The sequence below is a fragment of the Stomoxys calcitrans genome, chromosome 1 (genome assembly GCF_963082655.1).
Source record: "Stomoxys calcitrans chromosome 1, idStoCalc2.1, whole genome shotgun sequence".
NCBI classification, from domain to species: domain Eukaryota; kingdom Metazoa; phylum Arthropoda; class Insecta; order Diptera; family Muscidae; genus Stomoxys; species Stomoxys calcitrans.
The window spans coordinates 161912558-161931207 of NC_081552.1; the positions used below are offsets into that span (position 1 = coordinate 161912558).

The 18650-nt window shown below is 38.5% G+C and overlaps 1 protein-coding gene across 1 annotated transcript; it reads right to left on the reverse strand.

Annotated features, from left to right (window-relative positions):
• Positions 1-497: 497 nt before the first annotated feature.
• On the reverse strand, positions 498-18291 carry LOC131997162 (uncharacterized). The gene is made up of 2 exons (XM_059367646.1): positions 16836-18291; positions 498-508 (listed from the first exon to the last, which is right to left on the reverse strand). The coding sequence occupies exons 1-2, from the start codon at positions 18289-18291 to the stop codon at positions 498-500; spliced, it is 1467 nt and encodes a 488-aa protein (XP_059223629.1).
• Positions 18292-18650: the final 359 nt, after the last annotated feature.

The following is an 18650-nucleotide window of genomic DNA, read 5'->3' on the forward strand; positions in this document are numbered from 1 at the left end:
AGCTATTTCTATTTCTACTTCCTCATCACATTCGCAATCTACTCCCGAATACCTTTCATTTGAGTCCCATATTGCCATGATCGTCCAAAAATCCAATTTTAGGGGGTTTTTGGGGGCCGTCTCCCAGATACTTGGACCTAATTTTTAATATAAAATTCGCTTTTACTCCTGAATACCTTTCATTTGAGTCCCATATTGTCCCGATCGGTTCACTTTTATTTTTGGATAGTACTTTGGGGTAAAGGGGAGGGTCCGCCCGCCGTTCGATATCAAAAAATTATATAGCCTATGTTTCCTTCCAGACCAACCTACACAATCTGTGAAAATTTCAAGGAAATTGGTTCAGCCGTTTTTAAGTCTATACGGAACAAACAATCAAACAAACACAAATTCAATTTTATATATAAGAAGACATACTCGACATATTCGAATAATAAAATTAGCATTTATTATTAAATATTATTTACTTACATATTAAATGTTAACATTTCCATTGTTTAACACTTACCTAAAAAAAGAAAAAAAATTGATGTTTATGCTTTGTCAAAAATATATATAAAGATTGAAAAGGAAGTTTATAAATGTAAAACTCTTCGTTTTGGCAACTATAGCGTGAGTCATCATGCGTTTGTTTTTATACCCTCCACCGTAGGATGTTTACCTTATTTATATATATTTTTAATCATCTTGACATTTTCAGTCTAGAAGCCATACGTCCATCCGTCAAATATTTTTATTATTGCAGGTCGGTTGGGATTGTAAATGGGCAAAATTGGTCAATATTTTAATAAAGCTGCCATATAAACCAATCTCCCGATTTGACTTCTTGACCCTCAAGTGGGCGCAACTATTATCCGGTTTAGCCGGCCAATTTTGTACTATGACGTTTTCTATGACAGACAACAGTTGTGGTAAGTATTATTGGAATCGGACTAAAACCTGATTAGGTCCCATATTATCCGATCTCCCGATTTGACTTCTTGAAACTATAAAGGGCGCAATTACTATGCCAAGTATGGTCCAAAACCTGATAGAGCAGGTCCAATACCAGATAGAGCTCAAATATAAACGTATGGTCAAAATTGGTTCATAACCTGATGTAGCTCCCATATATACCGATCTCGTATTTTGACTTCTTGAACCGCTAGAACGCACAATTACTATCCGATTTGGCTGAGAATTTGCATAAAATGTTTTGTTATGAATTCCAGCAACTGTGTCAAGTATGGTCTAAATCGGTTCATAACCTGATATAGTTCTCATATAAACCGATCTTCTGATTATTCTTCTTGGGCATATAGAGGGCGTGATTTTTATCCCATTTGGCTGAAATTTTGCACAATGTCTTCCACTTTGGTCTCCAACAGCGAAACCAAATATAGCCCTAATTGGTTCAAAAATTGGTAAAGCTTTAATAGCATAGCAATTCTTAGCCATTATCCTTTGTTTGCCTATAAGGAGATAGAGTGCAAAGATCTTGACGAATGAGGTCCATGGTAGCGGATATATAAGATGATGATTACTGAGTTTAAGGTTTCGGGTTTTGGTGTATTCAGAGACCTATAGTAATAATATACTTTTTGATTTTCTAATTTTATTTGCCCGTTGGGGCAATTATCATTTTATGTCCACAACCGAAGGATGGGGCGTATATATAATTTGTCATTGCGTTTGCAGCACATCGAAATATCCTTTTTCGACCCTATAAAGTTTAAGTATTCTTGATCGTCGTAAAAATCTAAGGCGATTTAGCCATGTCCGTCCGTATGTCTGTTGAAATCACGCTTCAGTCTAAAAATAGAGATACTGCGCTGAAGCTTTCAACAGATGTTTTTTTTTTTCAATAGGCAGGGCAAGTAAGACGATTGGTTATATCGGACCATATTTTGATATAGCCCCCATATAGACCGATCCGTCGATTTAAGGTCTTAGGCTCATAATTTATTATCAGATTTTACAGAAATTTGGGACAGTGAGTTGTGTAAGGCCTCTCGACATGATTTTGCAGATCGGTTTAGATTTGAATATAGCTGCCATATAAACCGATCTGTCGATTTAAGGTCTTAAGCCCATAAATGGCGCATTTATTGTCCAATTTTGCCTAAATTTGGGACAGTGAGTTCAGTTAGAACCCTCGATATCCTTCTTCAGTTTGGCTCAAATTGGTCTAGATTTGGATATAGACCGATCTCTCGATTTAAGGTTGTAGATACATAAAAGGCAAATTGTCCGACGTCGCCGAAATTTTGGACAGTGAGTTGTGTTAGGCCCCTCGATTGGTCCAGATCGGTTTAGATTTGAATATAGCTGCCATACAGACCGAACTCTCGATTTAAGGTCTTGGGCCCATAAAAGGCCCATTTATTATTCGATTTCGCTGAATTATGGGGCAGGGAGTTGTGTTAGGCTCCTTGACATTTTTTTGCAATTTGGCTCAGAGTTGTGTTGGGCCTTTCGATATCCCTCCTTAATAAGCCTAGATCGGTCTAGATTTGGATATAGCTGCTTTATAGACCGATGTGTCGATTTAAGTTTTGGAGCCCAAAAAAAATTTAGATCGGTCTAGATTTGAATATAGTTGCCATATAGACCAATCTCATTAAGTCTTTTCTAATGATGTATTAATTTCTCTTTGAAAATGTTTTTTTTTTTTTTTTTTCAAAAAAAGAACTAATTGTGTTTAACATATATTTGATTATGATTGTGTTCATCATTATTTCAACTTTTTGTCACTGTACAGGAATGAACATACAGACATGTGTGTATATATATGTGGATCTATTTATATGTATTTTCTTCTCACATACACCCTGGCATGACCACACAGATAGTAGTCATTACATCCACATAATATTTGAACCCATTTTATGTGTCAATAAAGTGGAAGAAAATATCCATATAAAAGCAATGCCTTAGGGGTGGAAAATACGCTTAGCTTGGTTTTTATACCCTTTAGCCACAATACACACCCCAGTGTGGACGTTTAGCGGTCTCCACAGTCGTTTCTGCACCCTACGTAGTACTCTTACGCTTGCATTGACCTTGCGCATTTGTGTGCAACGCCAGAAGGATATAGCTTCATAAGCTACATGAAAAAAATAAAGTCATATTCGTATATGGGCAAGTGTACATACATACAAACTAACGCATATTTGGCCAGAACAATATTTCTTTGGTCTTCAATAGTTTACTTATATTAAGGAGTAATACTAATATATAACCTCAATTGCAAATAAAATTCGGCAGAATGGTGGTATAGCGGAGTTAACACATTCGCCACTGCCCACCAACATTATCCTATACATTTTTGTTGCCCTCCATTTGGCAACATAACGATAGAATTATATTGAATCAATAAATAATGGCAGCCAAAATACGAACTCTTTGCCTCTGTATATGAATAATAAATACTAAGCTATTCCCAGGATTTTGGCCTCTTTTTTTTAGAGATGTACAAGAAATAGTTATTTTGGTTTCAGCAGATTAGCATTATAATAATGGCGTAATATTTCCTTAGCTCTCGTTTAGCCCTATGCCATAGTTTATGTTTACGAGCATAGTTTAGACATCGAGTTGTAGAGTAATAAAGTAATTTAAATATCATTATGGCATTTGTAAAATGAATATGGAAATGGAGCGTTAATTGCACAACACAGTGGAGTTTGATTGGCCCCCTTCCCGGCGTAATAGTTAACTTGGCATTTGGAAATTCTACACGAATATTGCCAACGGCAACGATGGTTCACGAGTATACCATGGAGTTGGAAAAGTTATGCAATTAAAAGTTTATAATTTCATAGAATTGGTTTTCAATTTTATGTTCTAATTTCCATAAATTATGATAAATCTGGCCCACTTTGGATTCGTTTATATGAATGTGCTGGTGTGCATTGTGGCTCCAATGTAGGGATGTGAAATATAACCCTTCAACCAATATCCCCCAGAAATTTTATGCTGAATTTTTTCGGACGATTTATTCAAGATTTATTATTTGAGCGTAATGAATTCTTAAAACAGCTTGCTTCAATCCCCAGATGTCCTTGGGGACAAGTAATATCCTGTTGGCAAATAGAAACACCGGTACAGTTAAGATACTGTTTTTATACCCATCACCCAAGGATGGGAAATATTCATTTTGTCATTCCGTTGGCAACACATCGAAATATCCATTTCCGACCATATAAAGTACAATATATATATTCTTGATCAGCGTAAAAATCTAAGACGATCTAGACATGTCCGTCCGTCTGTCTGTTGAAATCACGCTACAGTCTTCAAAAATAGAGATATTGAGCTGAAACTTTGCACATATTCTTTTTTGTCCATAAGCAGGTTAAGTTCGAAGATGGGCTATATCGGACTATATCTTGATATAGCCCCTATATAGACCGATCCGTCGATTTAGGGTCTTAGGCACATAAAAGCCACATTTATTATCCGATTTTGCTGAAATTTGGGACAGTGAGTTGTGTTAGGTCCCTCGACATACTTCATCAATTTGGCTCCGATCGGTCCAGATTTGGATATAGCTGCCATATAGACCGATCCTACGATTTAGGGTCCTAGGCCCATAAAAGCCACATTTATTATCCGATTTTGCTGAAATTTGGGACAGTGAGTTGTGATAAGCCCTTCGACATACTTCGTCAATTTGGCACAGATCAGTTCAGATTTGGATATAACTGCGATATAGACCGATACCCTGATTTAGGGTTTTAGGCCCATAAAAGCCACATTTATTACCCGATTTTGTTGAAATTTGGGACCGTGAGTAGAGTTAGGCCCTTCGACATCCCTTGTCAATATGATCCAGATCGGTCCATATTTGGATATAGCTGCCATATAGACCGATCTCTCGATTAAAGGTTTTGGGCCCATAAAAGGCGCATTTATTGTTCGATGTGGCCGAAATTGAGGACAGTGGGTTAAATTAAGCCCCTCGACATACTTCTGGAATATGGCATACATCGGTTCAGATTTGGATATAGCTGCCATATAGCCCAATCTCTCGATCTAATGTTTTGGGGTCATAAAAGGCGCGTTTATTGTCCGATGACGCCGAAATGTAGGACGGTGAGTTGTGTTAGGCCCTTCGATATCCTTTTTAAATTTGACGCAGATCCGTCCAGATCTGTCATAAAGACCGATATCGCGATTTATAGTCTTGGTCCCATAAAGTCGCATTTATAATCCGATTTCACTTAAATTTTACACAGTGACTTATGCTAAGCATTTCACATCCGTTTAGTACATGGTTCAAATCGGTTTAATTTTAGATATAGCTAATTAAAAGATCAATATTTTGTTATACGCAATTGAAAAATGACTTGTACTTATAAGTATTTGGTCCAACTCGGAACATATTTCGATATGGCTGCTATGGGGCATAAGGTATGCATTTTTCACCGGATTTTGACGAAAGGTGTTTTACACATATACACGAGGTGGTGGGTATCCAAAGTTCGGCCCGGCCGAACTTAACGCCTTTTTACTTGTTTATTGTGTATTTATGCATTTTATTGAAGGAGAAATCCATATCAATATAAAGGTAACTTTCTAACTATTATCTTTCTGGAAACACTCACGCACGCTTGGTGTTTTGTTTCACTGTCGAACATTTTTAGTTAGGTCTATAATTTAACCATGAATCGTCTTACAAAGGAATAATGCTTGCAAATTATTGAATTTTATTAACAAAATGTGTGCTCTGCTATGAAAGTTCATGGCGCGTTTCTTTATTATGGTCTGTTAAATCGACCCACTGAAATGGCTATTCGGGCTATTGTGACCAATTTGCAACAAATATACATTTTTGAACTTTAAAATATCGGTGATGTATCGGCCAGTGTTAATGATGACCATCAATTATCGAATCGTCGCCATTCGCAGCAACTTGGACTCTGTTACTCAATAACGTGAAAAATTTTGCGGAAGGATTCAGGTGTGAAGCCTTTCAAATTCAAGCCTTTAAAAACGGTGAAGATCCACTTTTTATACCCACCACCGAAGGATGGGGGTATATTCATTTAATCATTCCGTTTGCAACACATCGAAATATCCATTTCCGACCCTATAAAGTATATATATTCTTGATCAGCGTAAAAATCTAAGACGATCTAGACATGTCCGTCCGTCTGTCTGTTGAAATCACGCTACAGTCTTTAAAAATAGAGATATTGAGTTGAAATTTTGCACAGATTCACGAAGTCAAGATCCCAGATGGGTTTATATGGCAGCTATATCAGGTTATGAACCGATTTGAACCTTATTTGACACAGTTGTTGAAAGTAAGTATAAAATACGTCATGCAAAATTTCAGCCAAATTGAATAGGAATTGGGCCATCTAGAGGCTTAAGAAGTTAAATCCCCAGATCTGTTTATATGACAGCTATATCAGGATATACTTGCACAGTTGTTGGATATTATAACGAAATACTTCGTGCAAAAATTCATTAAAATCTGATAAGAATTGTGCCCTCTAGAAGCTCAAGAAGTCAAGACCCAAGATCGGTTTATATGACAGCTATATCAGGTTATGAACCGATTTAAACCATACTTTGCACAGTTGTTGGATATCATAACAAAACACGTCGTGCAAAATTACATTCCAATCGGATAAGAATTGCGCCCTCTAGAGGCTCAAGAAGTCAAGACCCGAGATCGGTTTATAGGGCAGCTATATCAGGTCATGGTCCGATTTGATATCATAACAAAATACGTCGTGCAAAATTTCATTTCAATCGGGTAAGAATTGCGCTCTCTAGAGGCTCAAGAAGTCAAGACCCCAGATCGGTTTATATGGCAGCTATATCAAAATATGGACCGATATGGCCCGTTTACAATACCAACCGACCTACACTAATAAGAAGTATTTGTGCAAAATTTCAAGCGGCAAGCTTTACTCCTTCGGAAGTTAGCGTGCTTTCGACAGACAGACGGACGGACGGACAGACGGACGGACAGACGGACGGACATGGCTAGATCGACATAAAATGTCGCGACGATCAAGAATATATATACTTTATGGGGTCTCAGACGAAAATTTCGAGTAGTTACAAACAGTTATGTTTGTGTGTTCCTTATAGACTCAGAAACGGCTTAACCGATTTTCTTGAAATTTTCACAGATGGTGCACAATGACCCCGTGGTGAAAATAGGGTACTACATTTATTGATATATAAAGGGGGGCGGACCCTCCCCCTTACCCTAATTTTCAGAAACGCCAGATCTCTGAGATGGGTGGTGCGATTTAAGCGAAATTTTGTGTGCTCTCATGTAGTATCCTAAAAATAAAAATTTGGTATCCAAATTTCGGATGGGGTACCTAGGGGGGTTGCCCCACCCTAGGGGGGTTGCCCCACCCTAGGGGGGTTGCCCCACCCTAGGGGGGTTGCCCCACCCTAGGGGGGTTGCCCCACCCTAGGGGGGTTGCCCCACCCTAGGGGGGTTGCCCCACCCTAGGGGGGTTGCCCCACCCTAGGGGGGTTGCCCCACCCTAGGGGGGTTGCCCCACCCTAGGGGGGTTGCCCCACCCTAGGGGGGTTGCCCCACCCTAGGGGGGTTGCCCCACCCTAGGGGGGTTGCCCCACCCTAGGGGGGTTGCCCCACCCTAGGGGGGTTGCCCCACCCTAGGGGGGTTGCCCCACCCTAGGGGGGTTGCCCCACCCTAGGGGGGTTGCCCCACCCTAGGGGGGTTGCCCCACCCTAGGGGGGTTGCCCCACCCTAGGGGGGTTGCCCCACCCTAGGGTGGTTGCCCCACCCTAGGGGGGTTGCCCCACCCTAGGGTGGTTGCCCCACCCTAGGGGGGTTGCCCCACCCTAGGGGGGTTGCCCCACCCTAGGGGGGTTGCCCCACCCTAGGGGGGTTGCCCCACCCTAGGGGGGTTGCCCCACCCTAGGGGGGTTGCCCCACCCTAGGGGGGTTGCCCCACCCTAGGGGGGTTGCCCCATCCTAGGGTGGTTGCTCAAATAAGAGGGTTTTTAAAGTGGAACACGAATCCGATATATATTTTCAAGGCCAACTCACTGAGTAGCCGCCCATCCCCCAAAATACCACCCAAGCCGGTCATGTTTGCCTACTATGGAAATATGGGTCTAAAATTAAAGATATATGGGAGTAGACCACGTTTCTGTTATCAACATCGGGGGTCAGCTGTCTAGGACGTCCCACCACCATAACAACCCCCAAATAGGACGTATTTGCTCACCAAGACGATTTGGGTCTTAAAGAGAGTGGAACTAAATATTCATAGTTTTAAGGGCCAATACCCCAAACCGGACATATTTGCTGACTTTTGCAGTAAGGAGTTTAAATGAATTTAGAAAACGAATTTGATATCCAATTTTGAGGGCAATGGCAATGGCAATGTGGGGTTCAAATAAATGATATATAGATATATGAGAATAGAGTACGTTGCTGATATATTTTTCGGGCTTAGTGTTTGGGGGAACACCCCAATCCTCTAAACACCCCTAAATCGGGCATATTTTTATACCCATCAAGTATATATATATTCTTGATCAGCGTAAAAATTTAAGACGATCTAGACATGTCCGTCCGTCTGTCTCTTGAAATCACGCTACAGTCTTCAAAAATATAGATATTGAGCTGAAACTTTGTACAGATTCTTTGTTTGTCCATAGGCAGGTTAAGTTTGAAGATGGGCTGTATCGGACTACATCTTGATATAGCCCCCATATAGACCGATCCTCCGATTTAGGGCCTTAGGCCCATAAAATCCACTTTTATTATCCGATTTTGCTGAAATTTGGGACAATGAGTTGTCTTAGGACCTTCGACATCCTTTGTCAATTTGGTCCAGATCAGTCCAGATTTGGATATAGCTGCCATATAGACCGATCCTCCGATTTAGGGTCTTAGGCCCATTAAAGCCACATTTATTCCCCGATTTTGCTGAAAGTTGGGACAGTGAATTGTGTTAGGCCCTTTGACATCCTTCGTTAATTTAGTCCAGATCGGTAGAGATTTGGAGATAGCTGCCATATAGACCAATCCTCCCATTTAGGGTCTTAGGCCCATAAAAGCCACATTTATTATCCGATTTTGCTGAAATTTGGGACAGTGAAATAAGTTAAGCCCCTTGACATACTTCTGCATTGTGGCACAGATCGGTCCAGATTTGGATATAGCCGCCATATAGGCCGATTTTTCAGTTTTAGGTTTTGGGGCCAAAAAAGCGTCCGCCTCTTCACTCATTTCTGCAATTTGGTCTAGATTGATCAAGATTTGTATGTAGCTGACATATAGACCAATATCTTGATTTAAAGTCTTGGCCTCAAAAAAGACGCATTTATAATCCGATTTAACTGAAATTTTGGCACATTGACTTATGTTGGGCTTTTCGACATCCATGTTGTATATGGTTCAGATCGGTTAATTTTTAGATATAGCTACCAAAAGACCAATATTATATATAATTGAACAATGACTTGTACTTATTAGTATTTGGTTCATATTTCGATAAAACTTCTATGGGACTTCTATGGACGTATGCAATTTTCACCGGATTTTGATGAAAGGTGGTTTACATATATACCCGAGGTGGTGAGTATCCAAAGTTCGGCCCGGCCGAACTTAACGCCTTTTTACTTGTTAATGTGCCCATCGCAATATGGGGCTCAAATAAAGGTATTTGAGATTAGAATACGAATTTTCCAAAAGGAAAAATTTTCGACCATGCCAATATGTGGCTCAAATGAAAAGTATTTGAGATTAGGAAACGAATTTGATAACCTATTTTGGGGCCATGTGTTTGGGGGACGCCTCATCGTGTAAACTCCCCTTAAACCAATGCCAATATGGGGTTTAAATAAATGGTACTTGAAAGAATAGCACTACGCTGATATTTTTCAGGGCCAAGTATCTGGGGGCCTCACCCCTTAAGGGCCTCACCCCCTTAAAAAATTTCAAGCGGCTAGCTTTACTCCTTCGGAAGTAAGCGTGCTTTCGACAGACAGACGGACGGACGGACGGACGGACGGACAGACGGACAGACGGACAGACGGACGGACGGACAGACGGACGGACGGACAGACGGACGGACATGGCTAGATCGACATAAAATGTAACGACGATCAAGAATATATATACTTTATGGGGTCTCAGACGAATATTTCGAGCAGTTACAAACAGAATGACGAAATTAGTATACCCCCCATCTTATGGCGGAGGGTATAAAAAACGAATATATTCAAAACAAGATGAGTATTTTGTAAAACTCAAAGGATCTTTTTTGTAGCAATTTTTGAACACTATCAAGCAAAAAGTAATTGAAAATCGGATCACAAATATAAATATTGCAAGCCGAACAATTTCGAAAGGTTGAAGTGACCAACATTCAAGCCCTGACAAGATGCCTACAGACTTTAACTTTTGGATATCAACGCGATAACACCCCAGCTCTAACTATTTCAAATTTCAAAAAGTTACTTCACCCCATTCTCAAACGGGGTTTTTATACCCACCACCATAGGATAGGGGGTATATTCATTTAGTCATTTCGTTTATAAAATTCTATTGGGTTGCCCAAAAAGTAATTGTCGGTAATATAGTAGTAATATAGTCAGCGTTGACAAATTTTTTCAACGGCTTGTGACTCTGTAATTGCATTCTTTCTTCTGTCAGTTATCAGCTGCTACTTTTAGCTAGCTTTAGAAGAAAAGTGCGTGAAATTTTGTTTACATTTGTTTGTTTGGCGTCAATTTTAATATGGGTACCACATGTATTGAAAGAAATTCATTTAACAAACCGAATCAACGCTTGTGATATGCACCTTAAACGCAATGAATTCCATCCGTTTTTAAAACGAATCATAACTGGAGATGAAAAATGGATTGTTTGCAACAACGTTAGTCGAAAACGATCATGGTCCAAGCATGGTGAACCAGCTCAAACCACTTCAAAGGCTGATATCCACCAAAAGAAGGTTATGTTGTCTGTTTGGTGGGATTGGAAGGGTGTGGTATATTTTGAGTTGCTTCCAAGGAACCAAACGATTAATTCGGATGTTTACTGTCAACAATTGGACAAATTGAATACAGCCATCAAGGAGAAGCGACCAGAATTGGTCAATCGTAAAGGTGTCATATTCCACCAGGACAACGCTAGACCGCACACATCTTTGGTCACTCGCCAAAAGCTGAGTGAGCTTGGCTGGGAACTTTCGATGCATCCACCATATAGCCCTGACCTTGCACCATCAGACTACCATTTATTTCGATCTTTTCAGAACTCCTTAAATGGTAAAACTTTCGGGAATGATGAGGCTATAAAATCGAACTTGGTTCAGTTTTTTGCAGATAAAGGCCAGAAGTTCTATGAGCGTGGAATACTAAATTTGCCAGGAAGATGGCAAAAGGTTATCGAACAAAATGGCAATTATATATTTGATTAAAGTTCATTCTAAGTTTTATTGTAAGACGATTTAACGATGTCCGTGTGTCTGTCCGTCCGCCTGTTGTAATCACTCTACAGCCTTCAAAAATTGATGTATTGAGCTAAACTTTGGCACATATACGTCCTTTTGCGGCACGCAGGTAAAGTTCTTGAACGGGCCAAATCGGACCATATTAAGATATAGCTACCATGTAGACCAATCTGCCGATAAAGCTTTATTTTTATCCGATTTCGCTGAAATTTGAAACAATGAGTTTTTTAAGCCTCCCGTCATCCGACCCAAATATGATTCAGAACGGACTATATTTAGATATAATGTGATACAGCGAGTAGTTTAAGCCCAGATCGGATCAGATTTGGATATAGCTGCCATATAGACCGATTTCTTGATTTAAAGTTTTGGGCCCATAAAAGTGGCATTTATTGTCCTATGTCGCCGAAATTTATGTTAAGCCCCTTGACATGCATTTGCAATATGGCACAAATCGGTCCAGATTTGGATATAGCTGCCATATAGACCGATCTCTCGGTTTTAGGTTTTGGGGCCATAAAAGGAGCATTTATTGTCCGATGTCGCTGAAATTTGAAACAGTGAGTCGTGTTAAGCCCCTCGACATACTTCTGCAATTTGGCCCAGATCGGTCCAGATTTGAATATAGCTGCCATATAGACCGATATCTCGATTTAAAGTCTTGGCCCCATAAATGGCGATTTCACTGAAATTTGACACAATGACTTATGTTAGACTTTTCGACATCCGTGTCGTATATGGTTCAGATCGGTTTATTTTTGGATATACCTACTGTACTTATTAGTATTTGATCCAAATCGGAACATATTTCGATTTGATTGTTAGAGGACATAAGGTATGCAATTTTCACCGGATTTTGATGAAAGGTGGTTTACATGTATACCCGAGGTGGTGGGTATCCAAAGTTCGGCCCGGCCGAACTTAACGCCTTTTTACTTGTTTTTTATTCCAATGTTGGATGTAGAACTTTCTAAGGTATCCAGGAATTTTGGGTATTTTTGTGAAAATATTCGGACATTAATTATTTTTTCTTTTTTAAAAACGCTTTTATCTGCATAACGCAAATATTTTGAGTTTACGTTTTTTTCCTTGGAAGGCGTAACTCACTTGTGAGAAAGCTTGACCACGTGTTCACCATATAGTGCAATTTTGGTCAAGAGTTTAGGGGAAAAAATATTTTAGTTTACCCACATTGTTAAAAAATGTTCGCCTCTTCAATAATTTTATATAAAAAAGTATACTCTATGAAAATCTTTGTTTGTTGTCAATGAGCAAAAAGAAATTGCGGTTGCCTACAGCTACAATAGCTCAAGAGTTGTTTTTTCTCTCTCAAGTGGGGAACCAATTCGAGTGCAAAATTATTGGGTTAAGGTTAGTGGTCAAATATCTTAGCACACCTAAATCAGAAGGTCGAGGTTTAAATTTTCTCCTTGACATGTGTGTACATACGCAGTATCGCCGTTACTCGGACCTATTCCATGGCAAAGCTCTCGTTGTGAGGTTTCCTAAGGAAAAAACGGATTAAATATTCCAAACAAGGGGTTACAGGCTTTTGGGTTTTTACATTTACTTAGGGAATAAATTTATTTTCAAACAAAGATGGAAATTTAATATTTATTTAGGTTTAGGCACCCACATTTCGTTTGCAAAGCATTTATTTCTCGACACCCAACACAACGTTCAGGGGGACCATTCTTCTTGAAAATTTCAAGAGACTGGAAACAGGAATAATGAAATTATTCCATTGTCATTCCAAGGGATTGTGTTTTGTTTTTTTCTTTTGCCATCATGTAATGCCTTCAACATTGTTCTCAAGTATTTTTGTTCCCTACTTCTTCCAAATATATCATTTAATGTATGCTGTCATGCCAAAGATATTTTGCGGAACTACGTAGTATAATTCTATGACATTTTTCATGACTAATTTCCATTCATGACTTGGTGACTTGAGGGGGCAAATGTTAAACTGATGAACAACACGACAGAACAGAATTCGTGACAGGATGATAAGGTGCTCGTGTCATTTGCATATCACCATGTCTGGTCTATTATTTAATGAACAATGAAAGGTTAAGTCCTCGGGCGGAGAACACACTCTGAAGTAAATCACAAAGAGTCATGCAAAAGATGTACTTTTGCTAACCAGCACAAATGAGATTTGAGTGAAGTTTGAAACATTTTATTCAATTTTAATCAAAGGAAAAGTAGGAACTTTGTCCCTATTAACATGAAGCATTTTTGACAGCAGGCGGAATCAGAGACATTTTGCTGCCTTTTACAATTACAAATTTAAAGATAAAATTTTTTTCATCGTTTGCAAAAAAAGAAAACTTCTACAATTTGTTGTATTTCATTATACCCCCTAATAATTATTTTCGGCAATATTCTATAAGTCGGCTATATTCTTCTTGCCACAGAGTCTGAGTCCGGTGTGTAGAGCCTAGACAAAGTTCAGCACTATCAATAAGCCGCATTCTTTCTCTTACTAGCTAATCCTCACAAATTGAGCGCAAGAAACATTAAGACAAACAGAAACATCAGAGGAGGTTGTGTTATTGATTGCTATCGCATGAGCAAGTTGAACGATGGACGGTATTGGCATTAGCGTAACTAGACATTCTCCCTGCAGGGGCTACAACCTAACCAAAAAAATATTTTTTTGGTCCCAAAATATCGAATAAGACGCAATATCGAATATATGCTATTTCCTTCAAAATTCGTCTTCGAATAATTTGTCCTAAAACACCTCCAAATTACGCAGCATTTTCCAAATTAAAATCCTCAAGCTTATTATAAGAATCATTAGAAAAATTTGTTTTCTTAATTTAATTTAAACAATTCGTACAATAGAGCCCAGGGGGGTTTTTGTGTTCAGAAATACGTTCTCCAGGGATTTAATGGCTGCCTGGCTGTATGAGAAGATATTTATGCCAATCATCGTTATGAAATTAAATCTTAGCCATTCCACCACTTCTTTAATTACAAAGATCTCCGCTTGATACAAACTGCATTAGTCGGGTAACCTTTTCGATTTTACCAGTTCTAGATCTTTAGATTACACCCCAAAACCCACCTGGCCGTTTAGTTTGGAACCACCAGTATAGACGTCTATGTATCTTCTATTACCAGGGATATCGTAGTTCCAATCGGTTCAATCAGGAAAAGTGGTACAGTACTTTTTGTCAAAAAGCAGCTCAGGCAGGGTGTTATCCACACTGCCTGGAACATCGGATATCGTATCGAGGATAACACAGTGTCCGTAGCTGCCACATGACAGTGATGGCACCAATTTGTCAGTGCATCAGATGGTGTCGTCCCCAGTGCGGCTGTGATGCAAAAACAAGCCATCCTTTGGATTCGGTTTATAATTGAACAGTAGTTGGACTTTTGGAGCGCCGTCCACCGGACCACAACACCATATAGCATTATAGGACTGCAGTATATACCCAGTGCATGACGCGCGGTTTAAGCCCCCAACTTTTGCCAACGGCTCTCGTATAGGTGTATAGGGCAAGAGCTACCTTTCCTACCCTTTCAAAAATGTTGAATTTGAAGTTCAATTTCCTGTCCAACAAATCACCCAGGTATTTAGCGCTTTCTGACAGGTGCCACTGTAGGCAACTTGTATCTAGACCACTTTCGGTAGCCCACTTCGCTGATGCGCATTGAGCTTCCCGAAGTATATCACTAGGAGTGCTGGGTAACTTTCCCTTACCGCAATAGCAACGTCGTCCGCATACGCGACTACTTTCGCACATTTTTCTTCCAGATAGTAGTAGTAGTAGTAAACTTCTTTATTGAATATTTCATAAAAATACATTTCTTTTTTTACAATTCTAAGAAGTAATTTTATAACTTAGCGACAATGTAAAATACGTCTGTCGCATTATATAAGCATTTGCTTATTTAATTGAATTCATTTATTAAAAGTTGCCTATATTTATAGCTCATTTCGAGATAATTTATTAATTTGTGCCAATTTTCTTCTTCTGTACCATCAAGAATGTTGATTATTTCCTCATCGTTCAATATCGGCTTTCCGAATGATATCATTCTAAATTCCCGAAGTATAGGACAGATGCCCAGAAAATGTTGCATTGTTTCAATTTCATGCATGTTACACAATTTACATTCTTTATTTAAGACATCGGGATCAAAACTGTTACACCCTAGAGGGATCATTCCACTGCGCGCTTTAAATATCCACACGATTTCCGCTTGAGAGTACTTTCTGTTTAGGTAAAGATGGGATCTGCTTGGGTTTAAATATCTATATATCCGCCAGCTCTGGCTGAATTGTTTTCTATACAGTCTTTCTTCATGCAATCGTTGTTTCATACCACTTAATAAATCATTGCAGAAAGTGTTCCAATTGCCTTGTGAAGACATCGTTTGTGGCCATTGAACGTGTAGGCTTCGAGATAAGTCTTTTAATTCTGTTATCCAAAATATATTTTTTTGGTATATAATCTCCGATAGTTGATTTGGGAGCCTGTTTTGTGTATAGTAATACAAAATTCGCCCCAAATAGTTTAAATGTTTTCCCAGCGTGTATATTTGTGAGTCTTCTACTTCCGTTTCCAGCATTAGTACATAATTTGGTGTAAAACTTGGTACCCTAAGTATTCGCTTCAGAAAATATCTTTGGAGTGCATTAATCTCTTCGAAGTGTGAAAAACCCCAAATTTCGGCAGCATATGTTTGTATAGATCTACAAACGGCTAAAAATAATTTCCATTTAGAATTCATATCTATATCTGCTCTCCCAATGAATTGGTTCCATGCGGCATTAATAGCGTTTTTTGCTTCATTGTTTCTGGTTTGTACATGTTTGTTGAACTTCATTTTCGGAGTAAAGACTACCCCTAGATATTTGAACTCGTTGGAGATCTTAATTTCTCTGCTGTTGTACATCCACCTTTCGTATTTGCTTAATTTTCCTCCATTTCTAAAGACCATAATTTCGGATTTAGCTAGGTTTACTTCCAAACTCCACATTTTGCAGTATATTTCCAGATTATCTATCATTTTCTGTAGTACTTTTATGTCATCTGCTAGGAAAACGATATCATCTGCATACAAGAGAAGTCGGATGTTAATATTTTCCACAAACAAACCACCTTCGATGAACTCGTGCAGGTCATTTACATAGAGGGCAAATAATAACGGCGATAAAAGACATCCTTGTTTTACGCCTTTGGTTGTTTCGAAGTATTCAGATAGCTCCCTGCCGTTCCATACTGCTGACTGCGTGTTGCTGTATATTTTCTCTATTATTGAGACCATTTTATATGATACACCTATTCTAAATAGTTTATATATAAGGGCTTGCCTTGATATATTGTCAAAAGCTGCCTTGAAATCGATAAAAAAAAAAAACAATATACTTTTTTCCTCCGCCAATTTCAAGTGGACGATCGAGGCCAGATTGTATATATTATCAACCGTTGAATAATTTTTCCGGAATCCAGCTTGGTATTCTTTAAGAATTTGATAGTTTTCAACCCAATTATATAGTCTTTCATTTATAAGACCCATAAATAACTTCGCCACACAATTCATAAATGAAATGCCCCTGTAGTTTGACGGCTCGTTTAGATCACCTTTCTTATGAATTGGGTAAATAATAGTTTTTGTGAATACAGGATCAATTTCCCCACTCGAATAAATGGTATTGTATATTCTTAACAGCAGACTATTAAACTCTTCGGTGCCGTTTATGAAGAACTCATATGGTATCCTATCCTCGCCGGGTGCCTTATTTCTTTTAACTTTCACTAGCATTTTCTGCAGTTCCGACATCGTAAAGTGCCTATCGAGATCCATATCATTTTTATAAGGGGGAGCATAGTGAATAAGAGTGGTCTCTTGAGATTTATTTAATAAGTTTTCATAGTAGGATTTAAAGGCATCTGGGGTAATATTTGAGCCCACGAGGTTACATTGGTTACGAATTTCTTTCGCCATTTTCCACCATTCTTTGGAGTTTTTGATGTTATTTAATTTGTTGGCTATTGTATTGTAATACACGGATTTATTGGTACTGCATACAGTTTTGTACTCTTTTTGTGCGACTATATATCGTCTCTTGTCTTCCAAATTCCTTGTTGTCCTGTACACCTTTAAGAGCTTAAAACTTTTCATTCTTGCATTATTACAGTTTTTGTTGAACCATTTATTTTTCGGCTCAAAAGGCTTTTTGTGATTAATCAATTTTGAAGCGGATTTCACTATTATTTGGTTAATATCGTTGAGGTTGATGTGATTTACACCAGCGATATTACGTATACTTTCATTTATCTTTCTTTGATAATTATCCTTTTCTTCATCTTTCCATATCAATTTTGGCAATAGAGACATCTTTTCCCCCGTTCGTGAAGTGGGTTCAATATTTATTTTCGTCAGGATAGGGAAATGATCTGACCATACTTTATCTTCCACTCTGAACTCTTCAATCTTTCCCAAAATTTCCTTAGATACCGCGCATATGTCGTTTACTGACTCACCCAATGTCGTAATGTATGTCAATTTTCCATCCTCATCACCCTTCGTTATTCCATTCAAAATAAGCATGTTATAATTATCACATAGTTGTATAAATTTAACACCTTTTTGATTTACAGTTTTATCTCTTGATTTTCTGCAATCATATCCTGAGCAAAAGCTACTTTTATATATTTCTCCGATATTCTGGTTTGTTTCTCCGATTCGGACATTAAAATCACCTATGAGTATAGGGTTTTGTATTTCTATGTCTTGAAAATATTTTGCCAGTTTTTCAAAGTCATTGTCCCAATTGGCAGGTCTTAAGTATTGAGGTATTACGCTGTAAGTATTTTCCATTGTGTACAATTTTAAAAGCGGGGTTTAGCCTATATCAATAACTTCATACGAAATACCAGTATCGTGCAGATGTTTGCTTATACCGATCAAACAGCCTCCAATTGCTCCGCCGTATCTATGAATGCGTGTCGCATGCTTAAAAAATAAATCAATTGTTTGATATATCGAAAAAAAGTTGGTTACAAATACTTATTTTCTAGGCCATTAATGTTGTACGATAAAATCGAAATATTATACGGTTTAATCGCTTGTGTATTATTTATTAGTTTTTTGGATACGAATCATCATTAAGTTGATAATAATTTAAACAAATAGTTTTTATATCCTCCCCATATAATTTGACAAGTTCTTTTTCTCCA